This window comes from Nannospalax galili, unplaced genomic scaffold (assembly GCF_000622305.1).
Source record: "Nannospalax galili isolate Female #2095 unplaced genomic scaffold, S.galili_v1.0 scaffold3166, whole genome shotgun sequence".
NCBI lineage: Eukaryota > Metazoa > Chordata > Mammalia > Rodentia > Spalacidae > Nannospalax > Nannospalax galili.
Genome location: NW_008354275.1, coordinates 191746 through 205735, shown reverse-complemented (window position 1 = coordinate 205735; position 13990 = coordinate 191746). Strand labels below are relative to the sequence as shown.

Here is a 13990-nt window from a genome sequence, read left to right as displayed (position 1 = left end):
AGAGAGAGAGAGAGAGAGAGAGAGAGTTTAGTAGTGTTGGCCTGAAATCTCAGCATTTGGGAGGTAGAGGCAGGAGAAATAGGAGTTCAAGGTCATCACCAGCTAGGTAGAGAGTTCAAGGCCAGCCTAGAATCCATCTCAAAACCACAAAAGTAGAGCTAGGGAGATGGATCAGCAGCTAAAACATGTTGCCCTTCCAGAGGACCCAAGTTCAGTTCCTAGGGTTTATGCCAAATAGGTCACAACTGCCTGTAACGTCAGCTCCAGGGGAGCCAACATGTCTGGCCTCCTTGGGTACTCATACTCACATGCACACAACCACACACGGACACATAACTTTAAAAATGATACACATAAATCTTTTTTATATGTGTGTATGGGGGGTATATAATGTACAAATTAGAATAGTATTTTAGAGAACAGTATTTCCCGGTCAAGTTGAAGGTAGGAAAACTCTGTGATCTAATCACTTCACTCCCGGCTGAAAGTTCTAGAATTCACGCACACAAAAAACTCAGTATACATACCATCTGTTCATAATTTCGTCAAACTAGAAGTAACCAAGATATCCCACAACTCAAATCAGCATAGAGCTCAGCTCTTCTTGAATACTGAATAAAAAATGTTCTCAGGAGTAATGCCTGGCAGCGTCCATCTCTGTCAACACTGCAGACTTCACGTTATGTCATAGCAGACAGGGTTCCCTCTGAGGCTAATGTTACAGAACTCTTGGGCTCAGACACCTACTTGTACTGAAGCCTCCGGGTTCGATGATGGCAACTTTGACTCCCCATTTGAAGAGCTCTTGTCTCAAGATGGATGAAAACATGGTCAGAGCTGCCTTGGTAGAACTGTAGGCTGCCATCATTTGTATTGGGACCTCAGCTGTAGAAATAATAGGACAAAAAGGTCAGGTTTGATATTCTTCGTTCATTCAGCCAGTACCTAACTGTATGACAGGATCCGGTATCAGCCGCGACCAAGACGGGCACAGACAGGGTCCTGAGCTGCCAGGGAAGAGACAGACGGGGTCCTGAGAACTTCATATTCTTGGTCACTATTACTGTGTGAGTCCATTAGCTCCCGCTTCCCTCAGTGCCTCGATCACTGATGTCATCACTAGCCAAGATGAAGGCTCCTGCTCACCTCCCTTCTAAATGGCATGTGACTGAGGTAGATTAACAGCACCTGCTCAGCGGCTCATGACCTTCACCTTTAGCAACCTTCCTTCTCAGTTTCCAGGTAATGTGTCTGGGGAGGGGGACACTATTCAACCCACCACAGCACTCTATACTATTTGCAATGAGGAATTGACACATCGCACAGGGAATCCTGGAGCATCCTTGGAAGGAGGCATAGGAAATATCTTAATTTGGGCTGATGTTCATTATCCCACCCAAATCACACTTAGCTTAGGAGCTAATGTGTGACTGAGCCTTAAGACCATAATATATGTCTAGGCAAGGCTTACCCGAGAACATTTGGTCTTTGCCCAAGCTTTATCTACATAGCACATGGTAATTAAAAGTACTAGACTGGTGGAACTAACCTTCTTGGATGTTTAACAGCCATACTTTGAGACCTATACTAATTTGGTCAGAGGGACTTAAAGGACAGTTTTTGCTCCTTGCCCTCCAAGGTTGACTAAGTTCCAGGGGACTATGGAGCATCTTTCAAAATGTCCTGTAACTGTGGTGAGTCACCTGTCCTGTTGATCAAGGAGGCAGGCCACGGAGACCCCACCAGATGGACTTGAACCAGTGTCCAGTCTATAAAAAGGAGGGTCAACACAGACGAATCATTTCCTCCATGCTTCCAAGCGAAGCAAACCATGGTCGAGCAGGACCTTTGACTTATCCTCACATAGGTGGAACTGGTAAAAGAAAGGAGCCAGGGGCTCCTCCCAAGCCCATATGACCTCTGAGGAACAGATCCTCAAATGACCTTAAGAGTAAAAATACATTGGTTTATCTGGGCTAACTGCATGGTCTTAAACCCCAAAAAGGAAAGTATAACCAAAGATTAAAGGGATCAATATAACTCCTTAAGAGTACATGTGTATAGCTAAAGGCTACATAACAAGAAACAACGCCAGACAGGCGATACCTTCCTTTGAGTTGTTGGCCAGGGTGGCCCAAGAGACTCTCAGACAGTAACCCAGCATAGAACTGGGAAAATGAACAGCAGACCCCAATCTTATCTAAAGGAATATTGGCAACAGCTTGCTGCTAGATGAGGAAGAGCTGATCTTCCTAAAACAAGGAACTATTGATAGGCTAACTAGACTGAGCAGATGGATACACACTGGGGAACAGCTGGGGGCACTGTCAACACAGTGGACAGTAACAGGGATAACAGAGTATATGGGCTCCAGGAGTGGGGGTGAGGGATGGGAGAGTGTCACTTGGGATGTGGGTATATAGATGAATAAGATTGTTTGGGATGTTCTGTATGAAATACACACAAAAAATCAATAAATTAAAAATGAGTTATATTTGAGGAAGAAGCATAAAAATTTGCTTCATGTTAATTAGTAGATATGGAAAATATTACCATTGAAATCTACCTGATGATTTTATATCCATGCTCAGGTGCCAAGGAGCTCAGAAAGTAACCAACTGTGACTAGTAATAATCATATATAGAGAGATTAGAGATGCATGTGTAAACATCTAAGTGTTAGTTGCATTAAAATGAGTTTTTCTGTATGAAAGAATATATTTTAATAATGAAATGGAGATCTTTTATAAAAGTTAAAACCTCATTCAATTTTATGTCTTTTAGGATTTATACTGAGTACAATATTGTATAGCTATATTAATTCAACTGTAAACCTAAAAATTTACAGCCAATTTTGAAAGAGATGCATCTTAGCTCTGGAAATTGTTATTGAATATGTCAATGCTGTTGTAATAAAATGCTTATTCTAATTATGTGGTTATTGAATAAATAATTTTGAACAAAGAAAGAAAGAAACTGAGCCTTAAGCTGGGCCAGTTGTAAGGAAGGAGTTATGGAAGGTGGACTCAAAGGAAACCAGGAAAACATGAGTGATCTGTTTGGAATGAGGGTCCTTGAAGATGTGATTAAGATGTAATGCTCACTAGATAAGATCATTCTGGATTCGAGTGGGTCTCAAAGGGCTGAGGAGATGGCTCAGTTGGTGAAGTGCTTACCACACAAGCATAAGCACCTGAATTTAATCCCCATCACCAAGTTAAAGCCAAGTGTCTGTAATCTCAGCACTGGGGAAGCAGAGATGGGCAGATCCTGGGGGCTAATTGGCCAGCCAGTCAGCTGAATCGATGAGCTCTGGGTTCAGTGACAGACCCTGCCTCACAAAAAAAAAAAAAGGTAGAGAGCAATTGACAAAGACTCTTAACATCCATCTCTGGACTTCACATGCACACACGTACACATGTACTAGCACTGCAAATACATACACACACACAAACATGTACACCACACATCAATGGTACACATACATAAACAGACAAATGGATAACTAATAAATAAAAATAGAATGGGCCCTAAGTCTACTGATGGGTGTTCTTATGAGAGAGCAGAGGAAAGGACATTTAGAGGCACAACAGGGAGGCTGTGAAAACAGAAGCACAGATTCAGGGTCTGCTGGGAGAAGCCCCGGAACATCTACAGCTGTGAGAAGAGGGAAGAGGGAAACTTTCTCCTAGAGACTTCAGAAGATGCACAGGCCCCTTGCTTCAGGCTTCCGGCCTCTAGAACTATGAAAAAATAAGCTTCTGTGGATTTACACCAGTTGGTTTGTCCTGGGAAATTGATCGAGGTACATTCCAAGTAGGGAGACACTGGTGCTGTGGAGGAGTGGAAACAGTGAGTTCTAACAGCACCAAGAACAACTCTTGCAGTACCCAGGAAGTCGGAACCCAGAACATCATGGCTCCCAGGATTGTGAAAAATTTCCCTGGCCAAAGAAGATCCATGGGTTGGATGGGTAAACTGTGGTACAGCTATACAGTGAAATAGAACTCCACTCCCAAAAGGAACCAACTCGATGTACGTAGCCACATGGAGGTCTCAAGTGGTTGTGGTGCATGAAAGAGCCAAAGAACAGAGTGTGTGGACTATTTATTATGGTTGCATTTATGTAAAATTCTAAAAAATACAAACTAACCTATAGATAAAGGAACACGCCAACATTTATCTTCAAAGTGGAAGAGCTATAGACTGAACTATGGTCCCTAAAACTCAAATGTTGAAATTTGGGGCTTGAGGGATGTCTCGGCAGCTAAGAACACATACTGCTCTCACAAAGTTTGGTTCCCAGTGCCCACTTCTGACCTTCATTCACATACCCCCTCACACGCACACACAGACACAGACACACACACACACACACACACACAATTAAAAGTAAAATCTTCAAATTCAGAACCTCTGACCCCAGTAGGATTGTATTTGGAGATGGGCCTTTGGGGCATGATTCATTCATGAGGATGGAGGTCTCATGAATAGATTAATGCTCTTTAAAAAGGGATAGTGACCAGTAGCCTGATCATTCTATACAGCAAGTGTGGTAACAGACACCTGTAATCCCAGCACTAGGGAGGCTGAGGGAGGGGGTGGTAAAGAGTTCAAGGCCAGCCTGGATTGCATATGATTTGATTTTGAACCACGCAGGCTGCCCAGGCCAGTAAGGCCAGCCTGAACCGTGAGGACAAGTCTCAGAAAGTCAAAGGTTAGAAATGTAGTTTAGAGATAGCTGAGGTGGGAACACGGGTTGCTTCACACACCCAACACCCTGGGCTGGACACTTAGTACTGCAAGAAAAATAAATAAGCAAAAGAAACTGTCAAAATGACACAAGATGATAAAAAATGTATGGAGCTACACACAAAAATACACAAAAGTATAGACTAGAACAGGGGAAATAGAAATACCAATATGTTGTAAAATTATATATAATTTTATTCAGTCTTAATCTTAGGACACACTGGAAAAAGGGTTACAAGAGCTCCCATGTTCTCTGAAACTTCAGGTAAATCTATAAGCATCACAAATTTCCTCTATTGATTATTAACCCTGTCTGTTCTCAAGAAAGTCATTTGTGTTTTTATGCCTCTACGTTTCCACGAAGACTACAGGCGCTAGGGATATAGCGCAGTAAAGTGCTTGCCTGGTAAACCTGAGGACCTGAGTTTAACCCCCAGAGCCAATGTAAAATAAGCCAGGCATGATAGCACACACTTGCAATCCCAGCTCCGGGGAGTCAAAGACAGGAGGATCCTAGGACTCCACTTGCTGAGCTAGCCTATTTGGTGAGTTCCAGACCAATGAGAGACCTGCCTCAGAATAAAAAAGGTGGATCATGCCTGAGGTACAAAGACCAAGGCTGCTCTCTGGCTTGCCCACACAAGGGCATACACATGTATGAATGCCTGCACACACACATATGGGTCAGCATGCACCCCACACACACACACTCACACACACAGAAGAAAACAGTATGATTTATTTTTTAATATTTTTTTTTAATTTTTTAAAATTTAATTTTTTAATTTTATGTGTATGCATGTATTGCCTCCATGTATGTGAGTGCACTTGCGTCATGCAATGTTGTGGAGGTCAGAAGAGGGCTTTGGATTCCCCTGGAACTGGAGTTAAGGACGGTTCGCAGCCGCCATGTGGGTGCTGAGAATCGAAGGCGGGTCCTCTGCAAGAGCAGTCAGTGCTCTTAACCGCTGAGCCGTCTCTCCAGCCCCAGTATATGCATTTAAATGAATGATACAGTGCTGTACACAATATAAGCTCCCTGTAAGGGTTTCCTGTAATTGGTGCTACTCAACTCTGTCACAGTAATGTCTTCGAAGTCCGCAAGGCTCCACATACCCAGTGTTTCTTGGAGTAATAAGCATACCCCTTAGAACCCGGGCACCTTTGTTTGCCACATGACCTGGTAGAGTGGCCTGGACCTAATGACTCAGAGAATGTATGTCAAGCCTTGATTCCTTTGAATACTAAATCTTTATTTAAATTTGTTTTTATTAAATTTGCTGTATTTCATAAAGAATATCTCAAACAATCTGAATCATTTTTATAGGCCTGTCCCCACCAGAACCCCCCGTAGCCCCCCCCACTGGAACCCACTCTGTCCTGGGTGTTAAGGCCCACGGTGTCAAGTCAGTGTCCCCAGACATTCCCCAGTGCAAGTCCATCCACTTGTGGTTTAGTCAGATCCCTCTCAGCTATCTATCCAAACACCTATCATTTTCTTCTTTTTTAACAGAGCATAGGGTGGGGGTTTGTTTACAGAGGAGTGGGTGCCCCCTCCCCATTTACAGCTGCATTGGAAAGTCCACACTCAAATATAGATCCCGTGACTTCCTGCTGACAGTCACTGACAATGATGAGAGGGGCCGCCTGGGGTTCTCGGCTTATATATCCTTAGCTCCTCCCCCCACGCAGCTAAAGTCAACTGATTGGGTGGGAGGGGTAACTGATTCCCTCCCCACACTCCCTGATGAGCCTGGGAAGGAGGTGTGACTCTAGCTTGCCTGCATAGTGGTCAGAGGACACTTCCAGTTAACACTCCATCCCTTTCTCCAGCCCTTACATTCTTTCCGCCAACCTCTTCCGCAAACGCCCCTGAGCCTTGGAGTGGGTGGTGGGTGTGGGATGATTGTCCTCCTATTGTGGCAATGCGCTGAGCTTTCAGGTCTCTGCATCGTCAGTTTTCCATGGCCCATTTCAGTGGGATTCCATCTATACCATGTGGAGGCCGGATCCAGGAGCTCTCAGGCGGTCTGCTGAGTTCTCAGCCTCTACACCAATCTGAATACTAAATATTAAACAGTTGCAATGAAGTATTTGCTACATATTGCTGAAGAGGAGCTTTCATAATGAGTCTCAGCCCTATGGATAACAGGAGGGCTATGGTTTGAATGCATCCTCCAGAAGATTTGTGTTGGGAATTTTATCCTCAGTGCAGTTGTGTTGGGAGGTGGAGCCTAAGGAAAGGTGATTAAGCCTAGCACGATAAGATGAAATAAACACAGGGGTTTAAGTTGGGTTTGATTGTTAATGTGATTCAACTGAGAAGGGCCTAAAAGATTAGGAAATGCATGAATGTTATTATCTCAGGAATGGGTTCTTCCCTAAAGATGCCTGGCCCCTTTTACCTCTCTCACTTTCCTCCTCCCTCTTCCCTTCCACCATTGGATGGCACAGCCAAAGGCCCTTGCCAAACACCAGAGTCCCTCGATCTTGGACTCCTCAGCCTTCAGAACTACAAGCCAATCCATTTCAGTGGGTTATAAATTACTGAGTCTCAAGTATTCTGTCACAGCATCAGTACAGATTGAGACAATAAATATGACACAGAAAACATGATGCAAGATGACCTCACATTACCAACATCAACCTAAACCAAAAAACTGCTCTGGACCCAACACTTAAATGTACTTGTCACCAGGCCTGGTAGCACAGGCCTGTCATCCTAGATACTCAGGAGGCTGAGGCAGGAGAATCAAATGCTCAAAATCTGCCTGGGCTACAGAGGGAGTTCAAAGCCAGCCTAGACGGCTTAATGAGACTTTGTTTCTAAATAAAAAGTGAAAATGAGGGCTAGGGGTCTATCTCAGCGGTAGGATGCTTGCATAGGATGTGTGAAGCTATAGGTTCATTTTCACATCCTTGAAGTTAAAAAAAAAAAAGCCAGACATATTTGTCTGTTGTGTTATGTTGAATCCTGCAAAATTGCTATTAGGCCTCAAAATGGCAGTATTGTTGGGGCCAGCCTCAAAGTTCCAACCCTGCATCCATGTTTCATGTCAATACTTGAGATCTCTGATGAAGTGGGATGAAATAAATGTAGGTGCCTAAGATGGTTCATCTTGATCGATAACTGGACTGTATTGAGCAGTATCTGGAAGATTAGTTAAGCTCACCTCTGTGTCTGTGAGTCTTACCCAGAGATGAGTAGATCATGGTTTATCCATTGATGAACTCGAATAGACATTGGAAGATACTGGAACTGTGGAACCCAGGCCTGGCCAGAGGAAGCAGGCCACTGTCCTTGGGGCTGTGTCTTGCCTTGACCCCCTGCTGTTGCTTCTGTCAGTTTTCTGGCCTCCAGGAAGTGAACAACCTCCTCCCAAGCTTCTGCAGCCATGATGTCCTGCCTCACCTCTGGCCTGGACTCAACAGAGTGAAGGACACAGGCTGAAAACTCTGGAACCATGAGCCAAAACAAATCTTTCCTCTTAATAAGCTGGTCTCTTAGATGGTTTGTCAAGGTGAGAGAAAGCTGGCTAACGTGGGATCCAGGATTGACTAGCCAAGAGTCACAGTGTCTCAAGGTGTTCCTCCCTACCAAACTTACATACCCTTTTCCCATCCATCCTGTTAGAATCTAATTAAATTTAAATTTTATTGTGGTAAGAACACTGTTCTCATTTCCTTTCTGTAGCTATGATAACACACTGACCAAAAGCAGCTTCAGCAAAGAAAAGGGTTTGTCTTACATGTCCAGGTCACGGTTCATCATTAAGGGAAGTCAAGGCAGGAACTCAAGTGGGAACTGTAGCAGGAACCAAGAAAAATACTGCTTGTTGACTGACTCACTGGCTCATCCTAAAATAGATTAAATACTGCTTGTTGACTGACTCACTGGCTCATGCTAAGATAGATTTTTGTTTTGGTTTGGTTTAATTTTTTATTTATTTATTTTTATCTTATATGTATGTGTGTTTTGCTTATAAGTACATTGTATGCATGCAGTGCCTGCAGAGCCCAGAAGAGAGAGTTGGAGTCCCTGGAACTGGAATTAGGATGGTTGTTAGCCGCCATGTGGGTGCTGAGAACTATACCCGTGTCCTCTGCAAGAGCAGCCAGTGCTCTTAACCACTGAGCCAACTTTCCAGCTTGTTAGATAGGTTTCTTATACAACCCAGGACCACCTGCCCAGGGAATAGTGCTGCCCACAGTGGGCTGGATTCTCCAGCATCAAGGAACATCCCCTCCCAAATCAATTAACTATCAACACACTCCTGTCCCCCAGACATGCCCACAGGCCAATCTGATCTAGGCAATGCCTCTCTGGGATGATGCTAGATTATGTCAGGTTGACAGTTGATGCAAAGGCAAATTCTCCAAGAGGTCCACTGTCTTAACAGGTTTTTGCTTTTTTTGTTTGTTTGTTGGGTTTTGTTTTTGCTTTTGAGAGAGGGTTTCCCTATAGCCCAGTGGCCTGGAGCTCACTTTATAGACCAGGCTGACCTCTATTTCATGGAGATCTACCTGCCTCTGCCTCCTAAGGGCTGCAATTAAAGATGTGTACCTCCACACCTGGCTTTAACAGCTCTTTAAGTGGAGAGTGTTGTTAATGCTGAAGAGCAGGTGTGCAGGGCTTATTTCTCTGGCATTGTCAGGATACTACATTAACTGTTACTGGGTGACTGAAAAAACACCCCTTATAAACTGAATGTTCATTCATGTTTCCCTAAAATTCATATTGAAACACTAAGCCTCAGTGTGACGATATTTAGAAATGGGGGCGCTAAGGAAATAATTCAGGGTAAATTAGATCAGGAGTGCACCTAACTGCTGTGAACCAGTCGTTGAGGCTCTTCCCTCATCTCTCTCTCTCTCTCTCTCTCTCTCTCTCTCTCTCTCTCTCTCTCTTGATCACATGCTGGCATATATAAAGTAACATCTACAAGCTAAAAAGAGAACTCTCATTGGCTTCACCAGCACTTTGATATGGGTCTTCCAGCCTCCAGAGCTATGAGAAACTACATTTCTGTTATTTAAACCACTTGGCTTATAGTAGTTTGTGATGGCAACTTAGGCAGACTAATACACCCTGTCAACAGTACAACCTATTTTAACAACCACATACAGAACCCTGCCCTTAACCAGTTTTGTGTGTGTGTGCGTGTGTATGTGTGTGTATGGAAGTGTGTCTAGTACATGTGTTCGTGTGTGTTTGTACATATGTGTATATGCATGTGGAGGCCAGAGGTCAGCATTGAGTGTCTTCCCCTATCACTCCCCACCTTATTCTTCTGAGACAGGGTTTCTCACTGAACCTAGCATGGGCCCAGCATCCTCCAACATTGGGATTACGGTGTGTGACCACAACCAACTGTGGGGACCTAAAGGCCCCACCTTGCAGAGGTCCGAGAGGGCATTACTAGGGCACGGCCTGACTTGTTTTAAAAGTCTAAAGGATACTCCCGCACTGCTGAGGAGTGTATGATCACCACGTGACCATCCTCAAGATAAACCCTGGGGGTGGGATTTCCAGGTGCCTTTATAACCTCTGTAACACCTGCAATAAATGAGTCCCTGCTTGACTAGGTTCCCCTTTGCGTCTGAGAGTCCCCAGTACTGGGGGCGGCGTGGGCTGGCGAACGGTGCGCTTACTCATCCCCAATCATCACTGCATGGGGGTCGCTGGTTCGAACCCCCCGCACCCAACTTTGATGTGGGTGTCAGGGGTCTGAACTCAGGTCCTCATGCTTGCACAGCAAGTGCTTTATAGACCGAGCCATCTCCCAGCTCCACCTCAAGCACTTCTGCCTCTGTGACTCACTCAGTGACCTGTCTTCTCGTGTCCTGTGCCCGGTGAAAGAATAAACCCAGCATTGCCCCACTCAACACAGCCTCTCCTTACACTTTGGTGCAGGTCAAAACCAGGACTTGAACTGACTTTTGGAACTGACAGAAGATTTATGGAGACATACTCTTCCTGAGAATAGGTTGATGTTCTTGGTGTGGTAGACACAAGTTTGACATGCATTCTGAAGTTCTAGCAGCCATGATCTTTATGCCCTTCGAGATACCCCAGGAACTTGGACACCTTTCATAGTCGTAAATAAACACCTACTTCAAAAATAACTGTTTTTGTATCCTGAAGCTAAGATTCGGTTGTGCTGGAATTAAAGGATTTACTTTTAAAGTAAGTTCCCCTAGCAACACAGCAGGGCAGAACACTGTGGCCTTCCCCTGAGGCTGTGGGGACGAGTGCCCAGTCCTTAGGCCCACAGCACCTTATTCCTTCCCCCCTAGTTTCCAAGTCAGGACTATCAAGCCCTTGTCTCAGGAGGACAACCTGAGGACTCTTAACCTCTTTGTTCCCGTGTCAGCTGGAGTTGACTCTGGTGACAAAGTCCACTCCTCTATGAGGCAAACTTAGCAGATGCTTCAGGCATCTGATGGTTTGTCAGCTGACAGTCTGTGGGACCATGTCGAGTTGATGGGTATCCAAGTCAAAGTTCAGGTCCTTGTGTCTGGTTTCTGTCTTGAAAACACACAAATCCTCAGGTCCCATTCTAGATCCTAAGTCAGAGATTGCGGGGTTGGGTAGGACCCAGCATATTGTCATTGTGGTAAAATACACATAGCATAAAATTGGCCACTGTTTAAACTGTGTGATTCCCAGTGCTGGGAGGTCATTAATCACTCTGTCTATCAGGACTTTCTCATCACCCCCCAAAGGAAAACCTGCACCCATTAAGCAATCATTTCCCTGGCAACCATTAAGTCTGCTTTCAGTCTCTACGGATTTCCATATTCTAGACATTTCATTTAAATGGAATCACGTATTACACGGCCCTTCGTGTCTGGTTTCTATCTTGAAAATGTGATCTGAAGTTTCAAGGTCTACCTAGAATGGATAATGTTTTCAAGGTTCACCCACAGCATGAATCAGCGCTTTGCTGCTTCTTAAGGCTGTGTTGACATTTGAGGTCTGTTCCTGGGCACTGACCAGTGATCCACTGACGAGTATTTGTGTTGTTTCCAGCCTTGACACTTACAAACAACACTGCTATTCATACTATGTACAAGTTTTCTATTCTCCTGGGGGTATGACTAGATGTGGGATTGTTAGACCTCATGTAATTCTGTGCTTAACATACTGAGGAACTATCTAATCCTTTCAACAGTAGACACGCCATTTTATATCCCCACCAGCAGGGTATGAAGGTTCCAATTTCTCCACATCTTCACTAACATATATATTTTTAAAAATTTTTATTGAATTCCATGTACTACATTTTGATTATACTTAGACCCCCTTCCCTATCTGCACCTCTCTTGTAGCCAGATTTCATGTACTCTGTCATATATATTAAGGCCTATCGAGTCAAATTTATGTCCCCAAATGTCATTCAGTGTGGGTCCATCCACTGGAGCCTCGTTGACCTGCCTAGCATCGCACCTTTAAAGAAAACCAACTCTCCCTCTCCTAGCAGGTATGAGCTGCCAATAGCTCCCCAGTTAAGCGGGGCTTCTTACCTGCTTCCCTGTCTCTGTGCTGGGATTTTGTCTGGCTTGACCATGTGCGGGACTTGTGCATACTGCTACCATTGCTGCAAGTTCATAACAGTAACTTCCCAGCTGTCTGGAAAACTGTTTCCTTATGGTCATCTACCACCTTGGCTCTTAGAATCTTTCTGCACCCCTCCTCCACCATGATCCTGAGCATTGACTGGCAGAGATTTGATGGAGGTGTCCCACTCAGGGATAAGCACTGTGCAGTCTTGTTCTCTGTCTGCACTCTGGCCATCTTTAGTTTTGATAGGGGTGTAATGGCAGGGGCTGTGTATTCTGCACTGTAAGAACACATTCGTGCTTCATTCTGTAGGAAGGAATCTACATGCACACACACATAATGCTATGTTTGCTCTGAGTTAACTTTCGGTCTAGATGCCATCCAACTGACTGGCTCAAGAGGAATGCAAAAGTCATAAGACTCGGTGCCTTGGTGGTTACAATCCCTTGCCCTCTGCTACAGAGAGGAGACCATCAGGAGAGAAGCAGCAGTTCCATAAATCCCAGAGACGAGACGGACCACCTGACCCGAGAGCTAAGACTAAACTTTGGAATGACTGACCACCGTTATCTCCCTCCCTGTGTAATCCGCTGGCTTAGATGAGACTGAAGACAGAGCTTAAAAGATTCATTACTGTCTTCTCAGATTTCTGGTTCTCTGAGTAAAATACAGCTTCAAGACTCAATTCTGAGATTTTGCCTGTATGATAGGCATTGGGGTGGTTTACAATTCTGATTAGTAAGCCATCTTAGTTAAGGTATTCTCTTACTGTGGTTTGGATTCTAGCAATCCTGTTTATAGAAATCCTCCCAGTGATTTTCCTGCACCTGAAGGTTGGAGGTGTGGCCCAGGGGCCAGCAGCACCCATGTGGTTTAGGAACCAGTGACAGAAACGTAGAACCTTGGGCCCTGCCCAGACTGCCTCAGGCACCGTGTTTTACCAGGTTGTCGGGTAGATTCCTTGCGCAGATTCCCTGGGCATCTGTGTGTCTCTGAAACACTGGGGTGGGAGACAGCTTTAAATTGCTAACACATCCCAATCATCATTTCGACAAAGCAGAGTTAGGATTTTTATTTTCTCTACTTGTCTAATATGTTCTCTGGAAACCCGGGAAGAATGTAGGTCTTAGGGCAAAGCGAATGGATCCACTTCCAAACTCTTGCCCTATCACTCAAAGGAGCTGGGATGTCCTAGTTAGCTTTAATTGTCAACTTGACACAGCCTAGAGTCCTCTGAGAGGAAAGCCTCTATTGGGGATTAGCCTAGATCAGGTTGGCCTATGGGCATGGCTGTGATGGGACTGTATTGATTTACTGACTGAATGCAGGTGGGCCCAGCCCACTGTGGGTGGCACCATCCCTAGTCAGGGAGTCCTGGACTATGTAAGTAGGCTAGCTGAGCAGAGTCTGTAAATGAGTGCGCCAGCAAGCCGTGTTTCTTCATGATTCCTGATGAAGTTCTTGTCCTGACTGCCTTCAATGATGGACTGTAATCTGTAAGCTGAAATAAATCTTTCCTTCCTTCAAGTCGATTTTGGCTAGAGTGTTTCATCACAGCAACAGAAAGAACATGGGGCTAGAGAGTTCCTGATCTAGATAAGGTCAAGAACTTGATCTTGAACATGGGGCTAGAGAGTTCCTGATCTAGATAAGGTCAAGAACTTGATCTTGAACA

General features: G+C 44.6%; 1 protein-coding gene across 1 annotated transcript in view; it reads right to left on the bottom strand.

Annotated features, from left to right (window-relative positions):
* The window catches only part of Hsd17b2 (hydroxysteroid 17-beta dehydrogenase 2), a 77925-nt gene that overhangs the window by 4343 nt on the left and 59592 nt on the right, over nt 1-13990 (bottom strand). The window contains exon 4 of the mRNA XM_008851478.3: nt 748-885. Coding sequence (XP_008849700.1) covers nt 748-885 — 138 coding nt within the window. The remainder of the gene's footprint in view (nt 1-747; nt 886-13990) is intronic.